Below are 27,865 nucleotides of genomic sequence, written 5' to 3'. Positions count from 1 at the left end.
TACAAATCTTTATCAGGGTCAATAATGTGGGACCCCATTGTATCCTTCACAGTTAGAGATATGTTGAACCTGGATCATCATAATGATTCTAAATGTTATAGTATGAACCTGTATCATCATAATGATTCTACATGTTATAATATGAACCTGGATCATCATAATGATTCTACATGTTATAGTATGAACCTGGATCATCATAATGATTCTACATGTTATAGTATGAACCTGGGTCATCATAATGATTCTACATGTTATAGTATGAACCTGGATCATCATAATGATTCTACATGTTATAGTATGAACCTGGATCATCATAATGATTCTACATGTTATAGTATGAACCTGGATCATCATAATGATTCTACATGTTATAATATGAACCTGGATCATCATAATGATTCTACATGTTATAGTATGAACCTGGATCATCATAATGATTCTACATGTTATAGTATGAACCTGGATCCATCATAATGATTCTACATGTGATAGTATGAACCTGGATCATCATAATGATTCTACATTTATAGTATGAACCTGGATCATCATAATGATTCTACATGTTATAATATGAACCTGGATCATCATAATGATTCTACATGTTATAGTATGAACCTGGATCATCATAATGATTCTACATTTATAGTATGAACCTGGATCATCATAATGATTTTACATGTTATAGTATGAACCTGGATCATCATAATGATTCTACATGTTATAGTATGAACCTGGATCCATCATAATGATTATACATGTTATAGTATGAACCTGGATCATCATAATGATTCTAAATGTTATAGTATGAACCTGGATCCATAATAATGATTCTACATGCTATAATATGCCATGGCCTTTACTGGCCAAAGGTTAAACTGCTGTTATGGTTATGATATACTATGGTGTTGTGTCACTAGACTTTGCCCAGATATTATTGCATCCAAAGATCAACTGTACCTAGAATATAGATACAGAGACAATTGTCATCAGGAAGGTTCTCTCTCAGCACAACGGAAAATATCTCAATGACTTGACATGTTCTGGTTGTGAATTCAGGCTACAAGGTAAGACTCTTCCCAGGGATTATTGTAAAGTGTGTAGAGAAATTAAATGTCTGGTGTTATTTTAGTGTAGTGAATGACAGTAAAACACCAGACTTCTCTTAACATTGTTATTATGAACTGAATTCAGTAACAGCATCATAATATCATACCTGTTGAACAAAGCAACACACTAGAATGAGAGAAATTATTAAAAGAGAAAGTGAGATGTTATTATTAATATTATTATATATTATTATTATTATTATATTATTATTATTATTATGGACAAAAGGTGAAAATTATAAATCACGACTACATATTCATGTGATGCATTAAATCACTTGACTGTTTGGATGTGTCTGTTAGTAAATGTTTTATTTCTAAGAGATAATGAATAAAAGAGAACATCTGACCTTCAAGAATTACTGTGTTAACCACAACTAACATGTTGGATCTCTGTTTAGTTGTCACTGTGTTAACCACAACCAACATGTTGGATCTCTGTTTAGTTGTCACTGTGTTAACAACAACCAACATGTTGGATCTCTGTTTAGTTGTTACTGTGTTAACAACAACCAACATGTTGGATCTCTGTTTAGTTGTCACTGTGTTAACCACAACCAACATGTTGGATCTCTGTTTAGTTGTCACTGTGTTAACCACAACCAACATGTTGGATCTCTGTTTAGTTGTCACTGTGTTAACCACAACCAACATGTTGGATCTCTGTTTAGTTGTCACTGTGTTAACCACAACCAACATGTTGGATCTCTGTTTAGTTGTCACTGTGTTAACCACAACCAACATGTTGGATCTCTGTTTAGTTGTCACTGTATTAACCACAACCAACATGTTGGATCTCTGTTTAGTTGTCACTGTATTAACCACAACCAACATGTTGGATCTCTGTTTAGGGGTCAGTGCTCTAAAATGAGTCTCTCTGGAGCGAGAAAGGAGGGGGGCCCTGCCTCTAAAATGAGACTCTCTGGGGAGAGAAAGGACGGGGGCCCTGCCTCTAAAATGAGTCTCTCTGGGGAGAGAGAGGAGGGGGGCCCTGCCTCTAAAATGAGACTCTCTGGGGAACATGACACCAAAGCTAAGAGGTGAGATTACAATGTTGTTTGTTTCTAAAATGTGTTTCCACCATTTTTACACATTTGTTATTTATCGGACAGTATTGCTCAGGGGAACCTTGTCTGGAAAATATTGTTGTTCTAAGATTTTAATTCATAGTTTTTTGTGTATGAATTTTTGTTTTGCAAAACGCTATATAGCTGGAATGAAATGTTTGTATCCTGTATATTAGACTGTGATATGTGGTTGTCTCACCAGCAAACACACACACACACACACACACACACACACACCTCTATACAATTTTAGCATGACACAATCATTTAGCCTCTTAATTATTATCTAATATGTTGGCAGGCATAACTTTATAGTTTTTATTCTGATCGTTGTTACAAGCTGAATTCTGACAATATATCCGTTATATGAACACACTCTTCACTCCTGTTGAAACCAAAAAGGATTCTATCTTCCTACATATACAGAACCACTAAAGTTCTATATATAACCCTTTATAGGAGGATAGGAAGTGTCTGAGTATACAGTATATATAGAATATATATAGAACCCTTTATAGGAGGTTAGGAAGTGTCTGAGTATACAGTATATATAGAACCCTTTATAGGAGGTTAGGAAGTGTCTGAGTATACAGTGTATATATAATATATATAGAACCCTTTATAGGAGGTTAGGAAGTGTCTGAGTATACAGTATATATAGAATATATATAGAACCTTTATAGGAGGTTAGGAAGTGTCTGAGTATACAGTATATATAGAATATATATAGAACCTTTATAGGAGGTTAGGAAGTGTCTGAGTATACAGTATATATAGAATATATATTTAACCCTTTATAGGAGGTTAGGAAGTGTCTGAGTATACAGTATTTATAGAATATACAGTGCCTTGCGAAAATATTCGGCCCCCTTGAACTTTGCGACCTTTTGCCACATTTCAGGCTTCAAACATAAAGATATAAAACTGTATTTTTTTGTGAAGAATCAACAACAAGTGGGACACAATCATGAAGTGGAACGACATTTATTGGATATTTCAAACTTTTTTAACAAATCAAAAACTGAAAAATTGGGCGTGCAAAATTATTCAGCCCCTTTACTTTCAGTGCAGCAAACTCTCTCCAGAAGTTCAGTGAGGATCTCTGAATGATCCAATGTTGACCTTAATGACTAATGATGATAAATACAATCCACCTGTGTGTAATCAAGTCTCCGTATAAATGCACCTGCACTGTGATAGTCTCAGAGGTCCGTTAAAAGCACAGAGATCATCATGAAGAACAAGGAACACACCAGGCAGGTCCGAGATACTGTTGTGAAGAAGTTTAAAGCCGGATTTGGATACAAACAGATTTCCCAAGCTTTAAACATCTTAAGGAGCACTGTGCAAGCGATAATATTGAAATGGAAGGAGTATCAGACCACTGCAAATCTACCAAGACCTGGCCGTCCCTCTAAACTTTCAGCTCATACAAGGAGAAGACTGATCAGAGATGCAGCCAAGAGGCCCATGATCACTCTGGATGAACTGCAGAGATCTACAGCTGAGGTGGGAGACTCTGTCCATAGGACAACAATTAGTCGTATATTGCACAAATCTGGCCTTTATGGAAGAGTGGCAAGAAGAAAGCCATTTCTTAAAGATATCCATAAAAAGTGTCGTTTAAAGTTTGCCACAGGCCACCTGGGAGACACACCAAACATGTGGAAGAAGGTGCTCTGGTCAGATGAAACCAAAATTGAACTTTTTGGCAACAATGCAAAACGTTATGTTTGGCGTAAAAGCAACACAACTGAACACACCATCCCCACCGTCAAATATGGTGGTGGCAGCATCATGGTTTAGGCCTGCTTTTCTTCAGCAGGGACAGGGAAGATGGTTAAAATTGATGGGAAGATGGATGGAGCCAAATACAGGACCATTCTGGAAGAAAACCTGATGGAGTCTGCAAAAGACCTGAGACTGGGACAGAGATTTGTCTTCCAACAAGACAATGATCCAAAACATAAAGCAAAATCTACAATGGAATGTTTCAAAAATAAACATATCCAGGTGTTAGAATGGCCAAGTCAAAGTCCAGACCTGAATCCAATCGAGAATCTGTGGAAATAACTGAAAACTGCTGTTCACAAATGCTCTCCATCGAACCTCACTGAGCTCGAGCTGTTTTGCAAGGAGGAATGGGAAAAAATGTCAGTCTCTCGATGTGCAAAACTGATAGAGACATACCCCAAGCGACTTACAGCTGTAATCGCAGCAAAAGGTGGCGCTACAAAGTATTAACTTAAGGGGGCTGAATAATTTTGCACGCCCAATTTTTCAGTTTTTGATTTGTTAAAAAAGTTTGAAATATCCAATAAATGTCGTTCCACTTCATGATTGTGTCCCACTTGTTGTTGATTCTTCACAAAAAAATACAGTTTTATATCTTTATGTTTGAAGCCTGAAATGTGGCAAAAGGTCGCAAAGTTCAAGGGGGCCGAATACTTTCGCAAGGCACTGTATATAGAACCCTTTAAAGGAGGTTAGCCTGTCTGAGTATACAGTATATATTTAACCCTTTATAGGAGGTTAGCCTGTCTGAGTATACAGTATATATATTTAACCCTTTATAGGAGGTTAGCCTGTCTGAGTATACAGTATATATTTAACCCTTTATAGGAGGTTAGCCTGTCTGAGTATACAGTATATATTTAACCCTTTATAGGAGGTTAGCCTGTCTGAGTATACAGTATATATTTAACCCTTTATAGGAGGTTAGCCTGTCTGAGTATACAGTATATATTTAACCCTTTATAGGAGGTTAGCATGTCTGAGTATACAGTATATATTTAACCCTTTATAGGAGGTTAGCCTGTCTGAGTATACAGTATATATAGAACCCTTTATAGGAGGTTAGCCTGTCTGAGTATACAGTATATATAGAATATATATAGAACCCTTTATAGGAGGTTAGGAAGTGTCTGAGTATACAGTATATATAGAATATATATAGAACCCTTTATAGGAGGTTAGGAAGTGTCTGAGTATACAGTATATATAGAATATATATAGAACCCTTTATAGGAGGTTAGGAAGTGTCTGAGTATACAGTATATATTTAACCCTTTATAGGAGGTTAGCCTGTCTGAGTATACAGTATATATAGAACCCTTTATAGGAGGTTAGCCTGTCTGAGTATACAGTATATATTTAACCCTTTATTGGGCTCTTTGGTCAGAACTCTAGAGGTTCTTCTTCACTGAATTGATCTTCATTATATCCAAACACACTGGTGGTCAGGGAGGCATCTCTTTGTTTGAACGATGGTCCACGTCAACACTGGCATTACAATACATACATTACAATACAACCTTGACCATTAGTTACAGCAAATAACAAACATGTCTCTTCTGCTCCGTTCTTAACCCCTCCTGTCTTCACTAGATGGACGGTAACTTTAGTGTTTAACCCCTCTGTGTCCAAGGACCAAACTTTTGAATATTATTTTCGATGTGCCTCAAGTAGGCTGGAAACATGACATTTACAACACCGTTTTTTTCTGATAACTAGTTCATTGCATCCGCCATGGAGCCCAGTTTCATAATATTACGTTATGTTATTTAGTAATCGCTACAAAACAGGACTTATTTTAGGTTATTCTTCTTCCTGCCAGCTCCTATTAGTTCTATTGAGCTCCGTGGAATCAACTCACCTTCTGAACGTTCTATTCCCAGCTCATTGTTCTGCGTCACCCTGCCAGCTCCTATTAGTTCTATTGAGCTCCGTTGCACCATCTCACCTTCTGAACATTCTATTCCCAGCTCATTGTTCTGCGACACAATGCCAGCTCCTATTAGTTCTATCGAGCTCCGTGGAATCAACTCACCTTCTGAACATTCTATTCCCAGCTCATTGTTCTGCGTCACCCTGCCAGCTCCTATTAGTTCTATTGAGCTCCGTGGAATCAACTCACCTTCTGAACATTCTATTCCCAGCTCATTGTTCTGCGTCACAATGGCAGCTTCACTATTGTATCAATGACACCTGCCGGCACGCTGACGTCAGGTTACTTTTATTAACAGGTTTAGAGCTACTTGGTGAGCGTGATCACTGTTCGCTTGGATACACGTTGTGGTGACCCACAGTGCTAAACCTTAAACCTTTTCTGGTCATGGTTAACCATATTTGTATTCAGAAAAAGTATACCACCTAACGAAAACGTATGTCCCTGTTCTCTTTTTCAAGACGTGGCCAATTTAAACAGCCAGAAGACATTTTTTAAATTAAGAAACAACACTTTTTTTGATGACTTGTTGTTTCTAAATGGCTGCTGGGTAATTTGATATGCCTCGAAATGTTCGTTCGTAGACATCGGATTCGTTATTAAAAATGCAACACTGCACACGCGCGCCAACGAGCGTCTAGAAGTCAGTTCTATTTGTGACGAAGTTCGCGCTGCATCTCCTCATTGGTTTATAGAAGCAGGTACCCACGTGCCATCTCCTCATTGGTTTATAGAAGCAAATCAAATAAATCAAATAAAATTTTATTTGTCACATACACATGGTTAGCAGATGTTAATGCGAGTGTAGCGAAATGCTTGTGCTTCTAGTTCCGACAATGCAGTAATACCAAGTAATCTAACTAACAATTCCAAAACTACTGTCTTGTACACAGTGTAAGGGGATAAAGAATATGTACATAAGGATATATGAATGAGTGATGGTACAGAGCAGCATAGGCAAGATACAGTAGATGGTATCGAGTACAGTATATACATATGAGATGAGTATGTAAACAAAGTGGCATAGTTAAAGTGGCTAGTGATACATGTATTACATAAGAATACAGTCGATGATATAGAGTACAGTATATACGTACGCATATGAGATGAATAATGTAGGGTAAGTAACATTATATAAGGTAGCATTGTTTAAAGTGGCTAATGATATATTTACATCATTTCCCATCAATTCCCATTATTAAAGTGGCTGGAGTTGAGTCAGTGACAGTGTGTTGGCAGCAGCCACTCAATGTTAGTGGTGGCTGTTTAACAGTCTGATGGCCTTGAGATAGAAGCTGTTTTTCAGTCTCTCGGTCCCAGCTTTGATGCACCTGTACTGACCTCGCCTTCTGGATGATAGCGGGGTGAACAGGCAGTGGCTCGGGTGGTTGATGTCCTTGATGATCTTTATGGCCTTCCTGTAACATCGGGTGGTGTAGGTGTCCTGGAGGGCAGGTAGTTTGCCCCCGGTGATGCGTTGTGCAGACCTCACTACCCTCTGGAGAGCCTTACGGTTGTGGGCGGAGCAGTTGCCGTACCAGGCGGTGATACAGCCCGCCAGGATGCTCTCGATTGTGCATCTGTAGAAGTTTGTGAGTGCTTTTGGTGACAAACCGAATTTCTTCAGCCTCCTGAGGTTGAAGAGGCGCTGCGGCGCCTTCTTCACGATGCTGTCTGTGTGAGTGGACCAATTCAATTTGTCTGTGATGTGTATGCAGAGGAACTTAAAACTTGCTACCCTCTCCACTACTGTTCCATCGATGTGGATAGGGGGGTGTTCCCTCTGCTGTTTCCTGAAGTCCACAATCATCTCCTTAGTTTTGTTGACGTTGAGTGTGAGGTTATTTTCCTGACACCACACTCCGAGGGCCCTCACCTCCTCCCTGTAGGCCGTCTCGTTGTTGTCGGTAATCAAGCCTACCACTGTTGTGTCGTCCGCAAACTTGATGATTGAGTTGGAGGCGTGCGTGGCCACGCAGTCGTGGGTGAACAGGGAGTACAGGAGAGGGCTCAGAACGCACCCTTGTGGGGCCCCAGTGTTGAGGATCAGCGGGGTGGAGATGTTGTTGCCTACCCTCACCACCTGGGGGCGGCCCGACAGGAAGTCCAGTACCCAGTTGCACAGGGCGGGGTCGAGACCCAGGGTCTCGAGCTTGATGACGAGCTTGGAGGGTACTATGGTGTTGAATGCCGAGCTGTAGTTGATGAACAGCATTCTCACATAGGTATTCCTCTTGTCCAGATGGGTTAGGGCAGTGTGCAGTGTGGTTGAGATGGCATCGTCTGTGGACCTATTTGGGCGGTAAGCAAATTGGAGTGGGTCTAGGATGTCGGGTAGGGTGGAGGTGATATGGTCCTTGACTAGTCTCTCAAAGCACTTCATGATGACGGAAGTGAGTGCTACGGGGCGGTAGTCGTTTAGCTCAGTTACCTTAGCTTTCTTGGGAACAGGAACAATGGTGGCCCTCTTGAAACATGTGGGAACAGCAGACTGGTATAGGGATTGATTGAATATGTCCGTCAGGAAGTGTCTGAGTATACATTATATATAGAATATATATAGAACCCTTTATAGGAGGTTAGCCTGTCTGAGTATACAGTATATATAGAATATATATAGAACCCTTTATAGGAGGTTAGGTAGTGTCTGAGTATACAGTATATATAGAATATATATAGAACCCTTTATAGGAGGTTAGGAAGTGTCTGAGTATACAGCATATATAGAATATATATAGAACCCTTTATAGGAGGTTAGGTAGTGTCTGAGTATACAGTATATATAGAATATATATAGAACCCTTTATAGGAGGTTAGGAAGTGTCTGAGTATACAGTATATATATAATATATATAGAACCCTTTATAGGAGGTTAGGAAGTGTCTGAGTATACAGTATATATAGAATATATATAGAACCCTTTATAGGAGGTTAGGAAGTGTCTGAGTATACAGTATATATATAATATATATAGAACCCTTTATAGGAGGTTAGGAAGTGTCTGAGTATACAGTATATATATAATATATATTTAACCCTTTATAGGAGGTTAGCCTGTTTGAGTATACAGTATATATATAATATATATTTAACCCTTTATAGGAGGTTAGGAAGTGTCTGAGTATACAGTATATATATAATATATATTTAACCCTTTATAGGAGGTTAACCTGTCTTAGTATACAGTATATATTTAACCCTTTATAGGAGGTTAGCCTGTCTTAGTATACAGTATATATTTAACCCTTTATAGGAGGTTAGCCTGTCTGAGTATACAGTATATATTTAACCCTTTATAGGAGGTTAGCCTGTCTTAGTATACAGTATATATTTAACCCTTTATAGGAGGTTAGCCTGTCTTAGTATACAGTATATATAGAATATATATAGAACCCTTTATAGGAGGTTAGGAAGTGTCTGAGTATACAGTATATATAGAATATATATAGAACCCTTTATAGGAGGTTAGGAAGTGTCTGAGTATACAGTATATATAGAATATATATAGAACCCTTTATATGAGGTTAGGAAGTGTCTGAGTATACAGTATATATATAATATATATAGAACCCTTTATAGGAGGTTAGCCTGTCTGAGTATACAGTATATATAGAACCCTTTATAGGGCTCTTTGGTCAGAACTCTAGAGGTTCTTCTTCACTGAATTGATCTTCATTATATCCAAACACACTGGTGGTCAGGGAGGCATCTCTTTTTTTGAACGATGGCCCACGTCAACTCTGGCATTACAATACATACATTACAATACAACGTTGACCATTAGTTACAGCAAACAACAAACATGTCTCTTCTGCTCCGTTCTTTACCCCTCCTCTCTTCACTAGATGGCCGGTAACTTTAGTGTTTAACCCCTCCTCTCTTCACTAGATGGATGGTAACTTTAGTGTTTAACCCCTCTGTGTCCAAGGACCAAACTTTTGAATATTATTTTCAGGACGCCTCAAGTAGGCTGGAAACATGACATTTACAACAACGTTTTTTTCTGATAACTAGTTCATTGCATCCGCCATGGAGCCCAGTTTCATAATATTACGTTATGTTAGATAGTAACAAAACAGGCCTTATTTTAGGTCATTCTTCTTCCTGCCAGCTCCTATTAGTTCTATTGAGCTCCGTGGAATCAACTCACCTTCTGAACGTTCTATTCCCAGCTCATTGTTCTGCGTCACAATGCCAGCTCCTATTAGTTCTATTGAGCTCCGTGGAATCAACTCACCTTCTGAACGTTCTATTCCCAGCTCATTGTTCTGCGTCACAATGGCAGCTCCCATTAGTTCTATTGAACTCCGTGGAATCAACTCACCTTCTGAACGTTCTATTCCCAGCTCATTGTTCTGCGTCACAATGGCAGCTCCCATTAGTTCTATTGAGCTCCGTGGAATCAACTCACCTTCTGAACGTTCTATTCCCAGCTCATTGTTCTGCGTCACAATGGCAGCTTCACTCTTGTATCAACGACACCTGCCGGCATTAAGCTTGAACGCTGACGTCAGGTTACTTATTATCAACAGGGTTACAGCTACTACCATTATAGTACTAAATAGCACTGAATATTTTGTTAATCAAAACCTGTCTCAGCATTTTGCTGTTTTTGTTTTGTTATTTCATTATATTTATTATTGTAGGGCAGAACACTTGATCAACAAGTCACATCTGTTTTATTTTTCATATGTAGTTTGAACTGGGTGACCTAGTAACCTCTATGTGAAAGTCCAGCAATTGGCGTGTGAAAGGTGGGGCAGGTTTGAGATCTAAGGAATTAACCAGAAAAATACCCTTTATTTCTCAGCTGCCCCACCAACGTCTGTAGGTGAATTAATAACGTTTACTTGCAAAATTTCCAATAGATGGGAGCATATGACCAAGAAGCATCAGTTATAGGCTACAAGCAGCAATATGATGGACCATGAAGCATCAGTTATAGTCTACAAGCAGCAATATGATGGACCATGAAGCATCAGTTATAGTCTACAAGCAGCAATATGATGGACCATGAAGCATCAGTTATAGGCTACAAGCAGCAATATGATGGACCATGAAGCATCAGTTATAGTCTACAAGCAGCAATATGATGGACCATGAAGCATCAGTTATAGGCTACAAGCAGCAATATGATGGACCATGAAGCATCAGTTATAGTCTACAAGCAGCAATATGATGGACCATGAAGCATCAGTTATAGTCTACAAGCAGCAATATGATGGACCATGAAGCATCAGTTATAGTCTACAAGCAGCAATATGATGGACCACGAAGCATCAGTTATAGGTTATAGGCTACAAGCAGCAATATGATGGACCATGAAGCATCAGTTATAGTCTACAAGCAGCAATATGATGGACCATGAAGCATCAGTTATAGTCTACAAGCAGCAATATGATGGACCATGAAGCATCAGTTATAGGCTACAAGCAGCAATATGATGGACCACTAAGCATCAGTTATAGGTTACAAGCAGCAATATGATGGACCATGAAGCATCAGTTATAGTCTACAAGCAGCAATATGATGGACCATGAAGCATCAGTTATAGGTTACAAGCAGCAATATGATGGACCATGAAGCATCAGTTATAGGTTATAGTCTACAAGCAGCAATATGATGGACCATGAAGCATCAGTTATAGGCTACAAGCAGCAATATGATGGACCATGAAGCATCAGTTATAGTCTACAAGCAGCAATATGATGGACCATGAAGCATCAGTTATAGTCTACAAGCAGCAATATGATGGACCATGAAGCATCAGTTATAGGTTATAGTCTACAAGCAGCAATATGATGGACCATGAAGCATCAGTTATAGGCTACAAGCAGCAATATGATGGACCATGAAGCATCAGTTATAGGTTACAAGCAGCAATATGATGGACCATGAAGCATCAGTTACAGGCTACAAGCAGCAATATGATGGACCATGAAGCATCAGTTATAGTCTACAAGCAGCAATATGATGGACCATGAAGCATCAGTTATAGGTTACAAGCAGCAATATGATGGACCATGAAGCATCAGTTATAGGTTACAAGCAGCAATATGATGGACCACGAAGCATCAGTTATAGGTTATAGTCTACAAGCAGCAATATGATGGACCATGAAGCATCAGTTACAGGCTACAAGCAGCAATATGATGGACCATGAAGCATCAGTTATAGGTTACAAGCAGCAACATGATGGACCATGAAGCATCAGTTATAGGTTACAAGCAGCAATATGATGGACCATGAAGCATCAGTTATAGTCTACAAGCAGCAATATGATGGACCATGAAGCATCAGTTATAGTCTACAAGCAGCATATGACCATGAAGCATCAGTTATAGTCTACAAGCAGCAATATGATGGACCATGAAGCATCAGTTATAGTCTACAAGCAGCAATATGATGGACCATGAAGCATCAGTTATAGGCTACAAGCAGCAATATGATGGACCATGAAGCATCAGTTATAGTCTACAAGCAGCATAAGACCATGAAGCATCAGTTATAGGTTATAGGCTACAAGCAGCAATATGATGGACCACGAAGCATCAGTTATAGTCTACAAGCAGCAATATGATGGACCATGAAGCATCAGTTATAGTCTACAAGCAGCAATATGATGGACCACGAAGCATCAGTTATAGGCTACAAGCAGCAATATGATGGACCATGAAGCATCAGTTATAGGCTACAAGCAGCAATATGATGGACCACGAAGCATCAATATGATGGACCATGAAGCATCAGTTATAGGCTACAAGCAGCAATATGATGGACCATGAAGCATCAGTTATAGGCTACAAGCAGCAATATGATGGACCATGAAGCATCAGTTACAGGCTACAAGCAGCAATATGATGGACCATGAAGCATCAGTTACAGGCTACAAGCAGCAATATGATGGACCATGAAGCATCAGTTATAGGCTACAAGCAGCAATATGATGGACCATGAAGCATCAGTTATAGGCTACAAGCAGCAATATGATGGACCATGAAGCATCAGTTATAGTCTACAAGCAGCAATATGATGGACCATGAAGCATCAGTTATAGGCTACAAGCAGCAATATGATGGACCATGAAGCATCAGTTATAGTCTACAAGCAGCAATATGATGGACCATGAAGCATCAGTTACAGGCTACAAGCAGCAATATGATGGACCATGAAGCATCAGTTATAGTCTACAAGCAGCAAAATGATGGACCACGAAGCATCAGTTACAGGCTACAAGCAGCAATATGATTGACATAAAATAGCATACAACTACAGACTATATGATTGCCATAATTTTCTAAAATGGTCTCTCATTACTTTAGTTAGCTATATATCTCATATTAGGGCTGTGTTGATTTGGGAGAGCAAAAAAATAGTGACTATAGCAAGTATTGAACCCCGGGTAAATAATCACTAGTCAGAACATCAACCTCAGTACACATTCATTATAAAATCATCTTAATATCTGATATTGTGAGTAAACAACCTCGAGAGTGCGTCTTCCAGCCCTCTAATAAATTACATCATTCAACCCTCCCGGTTAGTAAATTTACCTCAACATGCCCCCGGAGAAGGCAGAGTAACGACACCAGCCTTTTAGCGGGGCTGAGTTGACTACTAGAGAGAGAAGGCAGAGTAACGACACCAGCTTTATTGTGGGGCTGAGTTGACTACTAGCGAGAGAAGGCAGAGTAACGACACCAGCTTTATTGTGGGGCTGAGTTGACTACTAGAGAGAGAAGGCAGAGTAATGACACCAGCTTTTTAGCGGGGCTGAGTTGACTACTAGAGAGAGAAGGCAGAGTAACGACACCAGCTTTATGAATGTACCTGGAAAATAAATTTTTCTAGACCAGAGGTGACTAAATTCCTTTTCAGGTTTATTGGTAATCGTTATATTAATGAAGTATAATTTCAAAACATGAGCATAAAACCAGGTGATAATAAACATGAATCATCATTATATTACTTCACAGTAATCTGTTAAATGCTTGTTCAGTCCTTCCTCTTGTGTTAGCAGTGTGGAAAGGGACAGGAAGAAGCCCTCTTGTGTTAGCAGTGTGGAAAGGGACAGGAAGAAGCCCTCTTGTGTTAGCAGTGTGGAAAGGGACAGGAAGAAGCCCTCTTGTGTTAGCAGTGTGGAAAGGGACAGAAATAAGCCCTCTTGTGTTAGCAGTGTGGAAAGGGACAGGAAGAAGCCCTCTTGTGTTAGCAGTGTGGAAAGGGACAGGAAGAAGCCCTCTTGTGTTAGCAGTGTGGAAAGGGACAGGAAGAAGCCCTCTTGTGTTAGCAGTGTGGAAAGGGACAGGAAGAAGCCCTCTTGTGTTAGCAGTGTGGAAAGGGACAGGAAGAAGCCCTCTTGTGTTAGCAGTGTGGAAAGGGACAGAAAGAAGCACACAGGAGTTTTCCTGTGAGGGGAGTGGTGGTGTATTGTCATTTGTGGTCTTATGCTTAATGTGTAATTATTTACTAAAGTAGTAATTACTCAGAATTGCAAAATACAAAATGTTCTAGTTCATTTTATCACTTACAACCATAAAATAACCTATATAATAAATAATAAATAATTATTTATGTATAAATAATAAAAATAAAAATAAAAATAACCATTATAGCATAACAGACAATTCAAATGACATCAACTAAAAACACCATACATTTAGATAATTAAATATATATATATATATATTATATAAACAGTATATCACAAAAGTGAGTACACCCCTCACATTTTTGTACATATTTGAGTATATCTTTTCATGTGACAACACTGAAGAAATGACACTTTGCTACATTGTAAGCTTGTATAACAGTGTAATTTTGCTGTCCCCTCAAAATAACTCAACACAGAGCCATTCATGTCTAAACCGCTGGCAACAAAAGTGAGTATCCCCCTAAGTGAAAATGTTCAAATTGGGCCCAATTAGCCAGTTTCCCTACCCGCTGTCATGTGACTCGTTAGTGTTACAAGGTCTCAGGTGTTTGTAAGGCTTCCTTCTGGGACAACAGCCATGCAGACCAATTTGATGCAGTGTACGGCGTATGTACCTATGATGAAAATTACAGGCCTCTCTCAACTTTTTAAGTGGGAGAACTTGCACAATTGGTGGCTGACTCATTTTTGCCCCACTGTGTGTGTGTGTGTGTGTGTGTGTGTATATATATATATATATATATATATATTTTTTTTTATTAACATTATCCGCCAAAGTAAAGCCCTGTAGACAAAGAAGAGCTCTGCAGCAGGTACCAAAATATTCAAAGGACTTTTGCTCAAAAGTGACGTTACAAGTTTATCATCTTTCAAAGCAGAATGACTTTCTCATTGCACCTCAACTGTAGGGTGTGATATACCAAAGCTAATTTGCAAACATTTCTGTAAAGTGATATCAAGTTTCCATATCTGAGCTCAGAGGAGATGAGAGATGTAATGTTTGTCTCTGTTGTGTTGAAGTCCAATCAAGCAGGAGAGACCAGCCTCCCCAGTTCCCAGCTTTGTGTCCATGAAGAGTGACCGGTCTATGGATGCTCTTATATACTTTAGAGAGGGAGACTTTTCTACTGAACAAAGGTAAGAAGAACTCCTGTGTGTGTGTGTGTGTGTGTGTGTGTGTGTGTGTGTGCGTGTGTGTGTACTACCTGGATGAGGAGATGTAATCTCATGTTTTGTCCACAGAAACCAACAGGAGAGATCAGAGTCAGAGATTCTCAGTGGTCAGTCTTCCCAGAGTCATCAAACAGACCTGGCCTCCATATTCAGTGTATGTGGTCCTGTTATGTATATTTGTTTTTGTTTACCTCAAGTTAAGTTCATCTGTCAATCATTCATTAATGTGTTGATGAGGAAGCATTTAGTCTCTTGCTTAACTTATATACTTGATTTATTTCAGTTGCTTGAAGAGAAAATTATGACATTTGTGAAGAACGAGCTGAGGCTGTTCAAGAGGATTCTTAGTCCAGAACTCCCAGAAGGCTTTGAGAGTCGGAAGCAGGAAGTGGTGGATGCTGAAGATGAGAAGCAGGAGAGTAATGCCAGAGAGGGGGCTCTGAAGATCACACTGCACATCCTGAGGAAAATGAACCAGAAGGAGCTTGCTGACACACTGGAGAAAAGTAAGAGCTGTCTGCCTCATGTTGAATGCTGATTTATAACATTTAAAAGCTGTAGCTAAAGTACAGCTAAAGTAGCTGTGTAACTCAATGATATTGTAGCAGCCTTAACACAACATCTAGTGACCTCATCAAGAAGCAGCAGGGATGTGTTGTACTGATTCATTTAGAGAGAGAGAGACAACATAAATTATACCATCAATAATACCAATAATAATATAATAATAACAATAATAATAACATCAGTCTGGAATGGATTATGAAAACATTGATAGTTATTAAAACAGGCGTTATATTAAAATCCTCTGTGTTATTTCTTCATTCAGATGAGCTTGCTGTGATTTGCCAACGTGAACTCAAATCTAATCTAAAGAAGAAGTTTCAATGTGTATTTGAGGGGATCGCTAAACAAGGAAACCCAACACTTCTCAATAAGATCTACACAGAGCTCTACATCACAGAGGGTGGAACAGGACAGGTCAATAATGAACATGAGCTGAGACAGATTGAGACAACAACCAGGAAACAATCAAGACCAGAGACTGCAATCAAATGTAACGACATCTTCACACCCTTAACTGGACAAGACAAACCTATCAGAACTGTGCTGACAAAGGGAGTCGCTGGCATTGGAAAAACAGTCTCTGTGCAGAAGTTCATTCTGGACTGGGCTGAAGGAAAAGCAAATCAGGATGTCCAATTTGTATTTTCATTCCCTTTTCGGGAGCTGAATTTGATGAAAGAGGACAAACACACTTTGATTGAACTTCTTAATCACTTCTCAGTGGAAACCAAAGTTTCAAGAATCTCCAACTACAACAAGTACAAAGTTCTGTTCATCTTTGATGGTCTGGATGAGTGCCGACTGCCCCTAGACTTCCAGAAGAACAAGATCTGTTGTGACGTCACAGAGTCAACCTCAGTGGATGTTCTGCTGACAAATCTCATCAAGGGAAATCTGCTTCCTTCTGCTCTCCTCTGGATAACTACCCGACCTGCAGCAGCCAATAAGATCCCTTCAGGGTGTGTTGACCAGGTGACAGAGGTACGAGGTTTCAATGACCCACAGAAGGAGGAGTACTTCAGGAAGAGATTCAGTGATGAGGACATGGCCAGCAGAATCATCTCACACATAAAGACATCAAGGAGCCTCCACATCATGTGCCACATTCCAGTCTTCTGTTGGATTTCTGCAACAGTCCTTGAACACATGCTGAAACATAAAAGAGAAGAGATGCCCAAGACTCTGACTGAGATGTACACACACCTTGTGGTGTTTCATACCAAACAGAAGAATGAAAAGTATCTTGGGAAAGAAGAGACAGGTCCACACTGGAATAAAGAGAGCATTCTGTTACTGGGAAAACTGGCTTTTCAACAGCTTGTGAAAGGCAATCTGATTTTCTATGAAAAAGACCTGAAAGAAGCTGGCATTGATGTCAATGAAGCCTCAGTGTACTCAGGATTGTGCACACAGCTCTTTAAAGAGGAATGTGGGCTGTACCAGGACAAGGTGTACTGCTTCGTACATCTGAGCATTCAGGAGTTTCTGGCTGCTGTATATGTGTTCCTCTCATTCATCAACAACAATGCGAATCTAATGGCCAAAGCTCAATCAACGTCCAGGAATCTTTCTGTGAGGAAAAGACACAAGCCTAAATTTACAGTCTTCAAGAGTGCTGTGGATAAAGCCTTACAAAGTGAGACGGGAAACCTGGACCTTTTCCTCCGCTTCCTTTTGGGCCTCTCACTGGAGTCCAATCAGAAGCACTTACGAGGTCTACTGACAAAGACAAGAAGCAGCTCACAGAGCCATGAAGAAACAGTCAAGTACATCAAGAAGAAGATCAGGGAGAATCCCTCTCCAGAGAGGAGCATCAATCTGTTCCACTGTCTGAATGAACTGAATGACCATTCTCTAGTGGAGGAGATCCAAAGCTACCTGAGATCAGGAAGTCTCTCAAAACACAACCTGTCACCTGCACAGTGGTCAGCTCTGGTCTTTGTGTTGCTGACCTCAGAAAAGGAGCTGGATGTGTTTGACCTGAAGAAATACTCCAGATCAGAGGAAGGTCTTCTGAGGCTGCTGCCAGTGGTCAAAGCCTCCAGAGCTGTTCTGTGAGTAAATAAAATGACATTTAAGAACTAATCATCAGGAAGAAATATTCAGTTTAGAGAAAAATATTTATTATTGAATAACTTTTTATGCCAATTAATTGATTTTCACATTACATAACATTATGATCGTACAATTCTAGGAGACGGAACATGAATATATATGCTGTTTGAGAGAATAAACCAAATGCATCTGCAATTGTCCTTCTACACTACTGGTGTTAAATTAACAGCGTGTTTGTTAAGTCATGATGATCTCTATGCAGGCTGTCAGACTGTGGAGTCACAGAGGAAGGCTGTGCTTCTCTGGTCTCAGCTCTGAGGTCAAACCCCTCACACCTGAGAGAGCTGGATCTGAGTAACAATGACCTGAAGGATTCAGGAGTGAAGCTGCTCTCTGATGGACTGGGGAATCCCCACTGTAAACTGGAGACTCTGAGGTCCGTATTCCTGTAGTTGGTCAACAAGTGATAACTGTTCACCAGATCCACATGTGTTTACCAGACACCATATGTGTTTGGACAGTGAAGCTTACAGTTTTAAATGTGGTGCTTTGCTCCAGCATTTTGGATTTGAGATATAATGTTTCATATTAGGTGACAGTACAGAGTGTCACCTTTTATTTGAGGTTAATGGTGAGAGGTTAGTATGTTTTGTTATAGCCTCTAACTCCCTCACTCATTATTATTCATGATGTAACGGTTTTCTTGATGAGAAGGAGAGTCGGACCAAAATGCGGCGTGTCTATTGCAATCCATGTTTAATGAAGTAACACACTAAACACAAACACTACCAAAACAATAAACTTAACGAAAACCGAAACAGCCTATACTTGTGTAACCTAACAAAGAACAATGACACTAAGGACAATCACCCACGACAAACTCAAAGAATATGGCTGCCTAAATATGGTTCCCAATCAGAGACAACGATAAACACCTGCCTCTGATTGAGAACCACTTCAGACAGCCATAGACTTAGCTAGAACACCCCACTAGCTACAATCCCCATACATACACACCATATACAAAAACCCATGCCACACCCTGGCCTGACCAAATAAATAAAGATAAACACAAAATACTTTGACCAGGGTGTGACACATGATTAATTCATGATCTTTCTCAATGATGGCGTCACAGGCTTGATGTAGTCATTGTGTTCAAAGAATATGGGACCAAATACTAAACTTTTGACTACTTTAATACACTATAAGTGAGTTGGTCAGAATATTTATGACTTCTTCGAATGGGGGACTAGATACATAAAGTTATTTTATTTCTCTAAATGTTGAAACAGATATGTAAGCCTTGGTTTCATGCATGTCAACATCAGAAGCCTCCTCCCTAAGTTTGTTTTACTTACTGCTTTAGCACACTCTGCTAACCCTGATATCCTTGCCGTGTCTGAATCCTGGCTCAGGAAGGCCACCAAAAATTCTGAGATTTCCATACCCAACTATAACATTTTCCGTCAAGATAGAACTGCTAAAGGGGGAGGAGTTGCAGTCTACTGCAGAGATAGCCTGCAAAGTAATGTCATACTTTCCAGGTCCAAACCCAAACAGTTCGAACTACTAATTTTGAAAATTACTCTCTCCAGAAATAAGTCTCTCACTGTTGCCGCCTGCTACCGACCCCCCTCAGCTCCCAGCTGTGCCCTGGACACCATTTGTGAATTGATCGCCCCCCATCTAGCTTCAGAGTTTGTTCTGTTAGGTGAACTAAACTGGGATATGCTTAACACCCCGGCAGTCCTACAATCTAAGCTTGATGCCCTCATTCTCACACAAATCATCAAGGAACCCACCAGGTACATCCCTAAATCTGTAAACAAGGGCACCCTCAGACGTCATCCTGACCAACTGGCCCTCCAAATACACCTCCGCTGTCTTCAACCAGGATCTCAGCGATCACTGCCTCATTGCCTGTATCCTCTACGGAGCCGCAGTCAAACGACCACCCCTCATCACTGTCAAACGCTCCCTAAAACACTTCTGTGAGCAGGCCTTTCTAATCGACCTGGCCCGGGTATCCTGGAAGGACATTGACCTCATCCCGTCAGTTGAGGATGCCTGGTCATTCTTTAAAAGTAACTTCATCACCATTTTAGATAAGCATGCTCCATTCAAAAAATGCAGAACTAAGAACAGATACAGCCCTTGGTTCACTCCAGACCTGACTGCCCTCGACCAGCACAAAAACATCCTGTGGCGGACTGCAATAGCATCGAATAGTCCCGCGATATGCAACTGTTCAGGGAAGTCAGGAACCAATACACGCAGTCAGTCAGGAAAGCTAAGGCCAGCTTCTTCAGGCAGAAGTTTGCATCCTGCAGCTCCAACTCCAAAAAGTTCTGGGACACTGTGAAGTCCATGGAGAACAAGAGCACCTCCTCCCAGCTGCCCACTGCACTGAGGCTAGGTAACACAGTCAACACAGATAAATCCATGATTATCGAAAACTTCAACAAGCATTTCTCAACGGCTGGCCATGCCTTCCGCCTGGCTACTCCAACCTCGGCCAACAGCTCCGCCCCCCCCGCAGCTACTCGCCCAAGCCTCTCCAGGTTCTCCTTTACCCAAATCCAGATAGCAGATGCTCTGAAAGAGCTGCAAAACCTGGACCTGTACAAATCAGCTGGGCTTGACAATCTGGACCCTCTATTTCTGAAACTATCCACCGCCATTGTTGCAACCCTTATTACCAGCCTGTTCAACCTCTCTTTCATATCGTCTGAGATTAACAAGGATTGGAAAGCTGCCGCAGTCATCCCCCTCTTCAAAGGGGGAGACACCCTGGACCCAAACTGTTACAGACCTATATCCATCCTGCCCTGCCTATCTAAGGTCTTCGAAAGCCAAGTCAACAGGTCACTGACCATCTCGAATCCCACCGTACCTTCTACGCTGTGCAATCTGGTTTCCGAGCCGGTCACGGGTGCACCTCAGCCACGCTCAAGGTACTAAACGATATCATAACCGCCATTGATAAAAGACAGTACTGTGCAGCCGTCATTATCGACCTTGCCAAGGCTTTCGACTCTGTCAATCACCATATTCTTATCGGCAGACTCCGTAGCCTCGGTTTTTCGGATGACTGCCTTGCCTGGTTCACCAATTACTTTGCAGACAGAGTTCAGTGTGTCAAATCGGAGGGCATGCTGTCCGGTCCTCTGGCAGTCTCTATGGGGGTGCCACAGGTTTCAATCCTCGGGCCGACTCTTTTCTCTGTATATATCAATGATGTTGCTCTTGCTGCGGGCGACTCCCTGATCCACCTCTACGCAGACGACACCATTCTATATACTTCCGGCCCGTCCTTGGACACTGTGCTATCTAACCTCCAAACGAGCTTCAATGCCATACAACACTCCTTCCGTGGCCTCCAACTGCTCTTAAACGCTAGTAAAACCAAATGCATGCTTTTCAACCTTTCGCTGCCTGCACCCGCACGCCTGACCAGCATCACCACCCTGGATGGTTCCGACCTTGAATATGTGGACATCTATAAGTACTTAGGTGTCTGGCTAGACTGTAAACTCTCCTTCCAGACTCATATCAAACATCTCCAATCGAAAATCAAATCAAGAGTCGGCTTTCTATTCCGCAACAAAGCCTCCTTCACTCACGCCGCCAAACTTACCCTAGTAAAACTGACTATCCTACCGATCCTCGACTTCGGCGATGTCATCTACAAAATTGCTTCCAACACTCTACTCAGCAAACTGGATGCAGTTTATCACAGTGCCATCTGTTTTGTCACTAAAGCACCTTATACCACCCACCACTGCGACTTGTACGCTCTAGTCGGCTGGCCCTCGCTACATATTCGTCGCCAGACCCACTGGCTCCAGGTCATCTACAAGTCCATGCTAGGTAAAGCTCCGCCTTATCTCAGTTCACTGGTCACGATGGCAACACCCATCCATAGCACGCACTCCAGCAGGTACATCTCACTGATCATCCCTAAAGCCAACACCTCATTTGGCCGCCTTTCGTTCCAGTTCTCTGCTGCCTGTGACTGGAACGAATTGCAAAAATCGCTGAAGTTGGAGACTTTTATCTCCCTCACCAACTTCAAACATCTGCTATCTAAGCAGCTAACTGATCGCTGCAGCTGTACATAGTCTATCGGTAAATAGCCCACCCATTTTTACCTACCTCATCCCCATACTGTTTTTATTTATTTACTTTTCTGCTCTTTTGCACACCAATATCTCTACCTGTACATTACCATCTGATCATTTATCACTCCAGTGTTAATCTGCAAAATTGTAATTATTCACCTACCTTCTCATGCCTTTTGCACACAATGTATATAGACTCCCCTTTTTTCTACTGTGTTATTGACTTGTTAATTGTTTACTCCATGTGTAACTCTGTGTTGTCTGCTCATACTGCTTTGCTTTATCTTGGCCAGGTCGCAGTTGCAAATGAGAACTTGTTCTCAACTAGCCTACCTGGTTAAATAAAGGTGTTCTCAACTAGCCTACCTGGTTAAATAAAGGTGTTCTCAACTAGCCTACCTGGTTAAATAAAGGTGTTCTCAACTAGCCTACCTGGTTAAATAAAGGTGTTCTCAACTAGCCTACCTGGTTAAATAAAGGTGTTCTCAACTAGCCTACCTGGTTAAATAAAGGTGTTCTCAACTAGCCTACCTGGTTAAATAAAGGTGTTCTCAACTAGCCTACCTGGTTAAATAAAGGTGAAATAAAAAAAAATATTAAAAAATATTAAAATATGTATTAAAATATCCTCAAATTAAAGGTGACATTATATACTGTCACCTCATATGAAACATTTGATCTCAAATCCAAAATGTTGGAGTACAGAGACACATTTAAAATGTCAGCTTCACTGTCAAATAAGATATGGTGTGGACTGTATACTCAATACAATCTAAATCTGATTCCTCAATGTCTGTCTTTTGACTGATACTGCTTTTAAAACTGGTCTGGTCAGTCTACTCACATATTCGTACTATATATTTCTTTCTCTACAAGCAATACTTTGATCATTTATAATAATGATACGTTAATGTATTAATAGATATGGCAGCTTTCAGGACACTGATGTAACTGAACATTTAGAAAAAATATACTGTCACTATTTTCACCACCGAAGAATATCAGTGTGGTTTTAATATGATTTGACTCTTTGCAGGCTGTCAGGCTGTGTAGTCACAGAGGAAGGCTGTGCTTCTCTGCTCTCAGCTCTGAGGTCAAACCCCTCACACCTGAGAGAGCTGGATCTGAGCTACAATCACCCAGGAGACTCAGGAGCCAGACTGCTCTCTGCTGGACTGGAGGATCCACACTGCAGACTGGAGAAACTCAAGTATGTAGAGGGTTTATGTCAATGTTCATATCAGACATGTTGGACTTATCAGGCTAGTTAAGACAAACATTCTGACCACCTCTTGGACAAAGTTATATGCTGACTGGGTGTGAGTGTGTGTCCTGTGTGTCCAGTGTGTTCCTATGTATGTGTATGTGAAACACACACTGGAATTACACACACACACACACACACGCACACACACTGGACACACACACACACACGCGCACTGGACACACACACATACTGGACACAAACACACACACTGGAAACACACAAACACTGGACACACTCACACACACACACACACTGGACACACACACTCGACACACACACACTGGACAAACATTGACCGTGTGTGCCGTGTGTCACGCTTGACCGTGTGTGTGTGTGTGTGTGTGTGTGTGTGTGCGCGTGCGTGTGTGTGAGTTCATGTGTATTCCTCAATGACTGTCTGTTCTTCTGCTTACCGCTACAGTGTGGAACATGGTGGAGAGAACAGAATGAACCCTGGGCTTAGAAAATGTGAGTGTTGACTGCTGTGAAGAATATGACTAAGAATAAGTCTTAATTCAAGTTAAGTCAAAGTCAAAGACCACCATCATTACTTACTTGGTCATATTAAATATCAGCTGTAGTTCTACAGAAGCAGAAATCAGGGACACCAAAGTTTACAAAGAGAAGCTTTGACAATGTGTGTTTGTGTGTGTGTTACATACGAAATGTGTGTTTGTGTTTATGCAGGTGTGTGTGTGTGTGTTTGGCGTGTTCGTGTTACATTAGAAATGTTTGTTTGTGTTTATGTAGGTGTGTGTGGGTGTGTGTGTGTGTGTGTGTGTGTAATTAATGTGAATAAGTGTGTTTTATATTACCATACAGTATAACATATGATCATTCAACAATTCGCAATTTACCTTAACTTATCCTTTTGATACCTAGAAACATCCACATTAAATGAATTAGTGAAAAGTGAGTTAACATTCTAATGTGAATGATGATGATTTCTAATATTGTGTCTGGTTTCATCCATCAGATGTCTGTGATCTCACACTGGACCTAAACACAGTAAACAGACGCCTCTCTCTGTCTGAGGAGAACAGAAAGGTGACATGTAGGACAGAGGAGCAGCCGTATCCTGATCACCCAGAGAGATTTGATGGCTGTGGACAGGTGCTGTGTAGAGAGGGTCTGACTGGGCGCTATTACTGGGAGGTAGAGTGGAGTGGAAGAGGGGCTGATATAGGAGTGACATATAAAGGAATCAGCAGGAGAGGAGGGGTTAAGGAATGTTGGCTTGGATACAATGACAAGTCCTGGAGCCTGTACTGCTCTGACAACCGTTACATTGGCTCTCACAATAATAATCACACTACCATAGACGTCCACTCCTCCAGCTCCCACAGAGTAGGAGTGTATCTGGACTGGCCAGCCGGCACTCTGTCCTTCTATAGAGTCTCCTCTGACACACTGACCCACCTGTACACATTCACCTCCACATTCACTGAGCCCCTCTATCCAGGGTTTAGGGTTTATGATGATTCCTTTGGGATTTGGGACTCCTCAGTGTCCCTGTGCCAGTGATACACACACACTATCTCACTCACACACAGACACACACACACTGGACGGACACACACACTGGACGGACACACACACACACACACTGGACACAAACACACACACACACACACACACACACACAAACACACACACACACACATTGGACGCACACACATATTGGACACACACACACACATTAGACACACGCTCTAGTGCACACACGCACACACACACTGGACACACACAGACACACACACTGACACTCACTCACACACACACACATAGTGGACACACTCAGACTGGACACACACACACACACACACACACACACACACATATTGGCGTTTTCAAAAAACATATGCCATTCAGGGCACCAGTCTAGGACCAGTGGTTGCTCATCAGTTTCTGGGACCACAGGTTCTAGAACAGCTTCTATCCCAGTTCTATCTGCCTGTTAAATTAGTTTCTGGATCACAGGTTCTAGAACAGCTTCTATCCCAGTTCTATCTGCCTGTTAAATCAGTTTCTGGACCACAGGTTCTAGAACAGCTTCTATCCCAGTTCTATCTGCCTGTTAAATCAGTTTCTGGACCACAGATTCTAGAACAGCTTCTATCCCAGTTCTATCTGCTTGTTAAATTAGTTTCTGGACCACAGGTTCTAGAACAGCTTCTATCCCAGTTCTATCTGCCAGTTAAATCAGTTTCTGGACCACAGGTTCTAAAACAGCTTCTATCCCAGTTCTATCTGCCTGTTAAATAAGTTTCTGGACCACAGGTTCTAGAACAGCTTCTATCCGCCTGTTAAATCATCAACCTAAACTGTTTTCATCAGACTATTAGAACATGACTGAACCTTTTGGTTCCTTTTCTGATCTTTTACCACTTTGCATTTTTATGATAAATTTTACTGTTTGTGTTTGTACCACAGGAGGTTGGTGGGACCTTAATTGGGGAGGACCAACTTGTAATGGCTGGAGGGGAATAAGTGGAATGGTATCAAACATGTGGCTTCCATGTGTTCCATTTCATTCACTCTGTTCCAGACATTATTTTGAGCCGTCCTCCCCTCAGCAGCCTCCTCTGGTATGTACTGTCCTATATGTGAGAGAGCTCCAACAAGGAATTACAATGTATGTATTACTTTTAATACCTGCAAATGGCAAATAAACTACTTGAACTCCTTATGAATGTCTGCAGCCAACTAGGCTGTTGGCGTCTGACAAGAGGTGAAAATATTACAGGAATATTCTGCAAATGTTGATGAAGACGTCACTCAATCCCCCCAAAACAACATGCAGTCTTTCCACAAGACTCCCATGAAGTTATAGTGTGACGCTAAAGTAACATTCTCAGAACATACTGCACTTGTTTTATACTGTTTTAGATGGATCCTCTGTTTATCAACTTGTTTTTCCATTTACATTTTTAGCTTGACCCAAAATAAAATATAACATTTGACATTGTATTTTCTGTATCTTACTATATCGAAACCACAAAATACGAGATAGCAGCCAACGCCATCTCCTCATCCTCCTTCCACCACATCAACCTCATTATTAACAATAAATGTTGCCCCCCAATATGACATACGAGATATCAGCCAATGCCATCTCCTCATCCTCCCTCCACCATATCATCCACATTATTAACAATAATAGTGGCCCCCCATATGACATACGAGATAGCAGCCAATGCCATCTCCTCATCCTCCCTTCCACCATATCAACCAACACCATCTCCTCATCCTCCCTTCCACCATATCAACCACACCATTCCAATTTCTTTCCATTGTCCCCTCATCCACTAGGAACACTCCTAGATACTCTTACACCATTCCAACCCCCCTGGCAAAGCCATGATCCCTCATCCCCTAGGAACACTCCAAGATACCCTTACACCATTCCAACCCCCCTGGCAAAGCCATGATCCCTCCAGACCATTTCCCAATCTGTAAAGCACAACTTTTTTCCAGATTTACCTTTGCAGGATATTCCCTTAAAACCTCTTAAAACCTGTTAAGGATACCCCCCCACTTTGTGCAATTTCCGCCTGAAGACATACCCTATTCTAACAGCCTGTAGCTCAGGCCCAGAAGCAAGGACATGCATATTCTTGTTACCATTTGATAAAAAACACTCTGAAGTTTGTGTAAATGTGAATTGAATGTAGGAGAATATAACACAATAGATCTGGTAGAAGAAAATACAAGGAAATAAACACGCGTTTTTCAGTTCTTTTATTGTTGTAGCATCTTTAAAATCTACTAGAACATCAAAATATTCAGTTATGATACTCTGGATACTTCCAAATGAGAGAATAAGCAGGCAACAGTATTTGCCCAAAGTTTCAGACAGATACCTCTAGGAATGAGTGAGGTACATGCCATTGGGTATGTAGTCACCCAGGTGTCCCTCACAAGTTTCCCAAATGTACCCAAGTGGCCGAATTGGTACATGGGTACATTGCTGAAAATAACTATATGCAAAATACAAAAAAATTATTCAAACATACCCGGAAAAATATATATTGGAAAATTGAAGAAAAAAATGAACATTTCCAAAATGTTTAAATAACAAGGCATTTACACTCAATGTTCAATAATGTGAAGACCCTCTACACAATATTGTGCTTCTGATGCCACAGCGCATAGCAGTCTCTTTCTGCTGTGAAGCAGAGGGTCACTGCACAGGTGTTGCAGCCGACAGAGGATTTATTTTTGCAAAGAGCACAACGAAGCCTCCTTACTAAATTCCTTTTGCACTCATTCTCGCCTGCAATAAGGAATTTCAGCATGTGCAAACCACTGGTTGAAGGAGCAGAGGTAGAGGGGAATGAAGGCG

At 40.9% G+C, this 27,865-nt stretch overlaps 1 protein-coding gene across 1 annotated transcript; it reads left to right on the top strand.

Annotated features, from left to right (window-relative positions):
* The first annotated feature begins 963 nt into the window (after window positions 1-963).
* On the top strand, window positions 964-25,121 carry LOC118938475 (NACHT, LRR and PYD domains-containing protein 3-like). The gene is made up of 10 exons (XM_036942520.1): window positions 964-1,064; window positions 1,958-2,146; window positions 15,355-15,471; window positions 15,577-15,661; window positions 15,791-16,013; window positions 16,337-18,128; window positions 18,392-18,565; window positions 23,290-23,463; window positions 23,942-23,988; window positions 24,497-25,121. The coding sequence occupies exons 2-10, from the start codon at window positions 1,974-1,976 to the stop codon at window positions 25,042-25,044; spliced, it is 3,333 nt and encodes a 1,110-aa protein (XP_036798415.1). The 5' UTR covers window positions 964-1,064; window positions 1,958-1,973; the 3' UTR covers window positions 25,045-25,121.
* The last annotated feature ends 2,744 nt before the right edge of the window (window positions 25,122-27,865 follow it).

The sequence above is a fragment of the Oncorhynchus mykiss genome, chromosome 13, assembly GCF_013265735.2.
Source record: "Oncorhynchus mykiss isolate Arlee chromosome 13, USDA_OmykA_1.1, whole genome shotgun sequence".
NCBI lineage: Eukaryota > Metazoa > Chordata > Actinopteri > Salmoniformes > Salmonidae > Oncorhynchus > Oncorhynchus mykiss.
This window is presented reverse-complemented; position numbering and strand designations above follow the sequence as displayed.

Coding starts and splice junctions, on each gene's coding strand:
- LOC118938475 (XM_036942520.1), top strand. CDS start 1,974: ATGAGTCTCTCTGGAGCGAGAAAGGAGGGGGGCCCTGCCTCTAAAATG. Junction 15,662..15,790: donor ACCTGGCCTCCATATTCAGT/GTATGTGGTCCT, acceptor GATTTATTTCAG/TTGCTTGAAGAGAAAATTAT. Junction 18,566..23,289: donor TGTAAACTGGAGACTCTGAG/GTCCGTATTCCT, acceptor GACTCTTTGCAG/GCTGTCAGGCTGTGTAGTCA.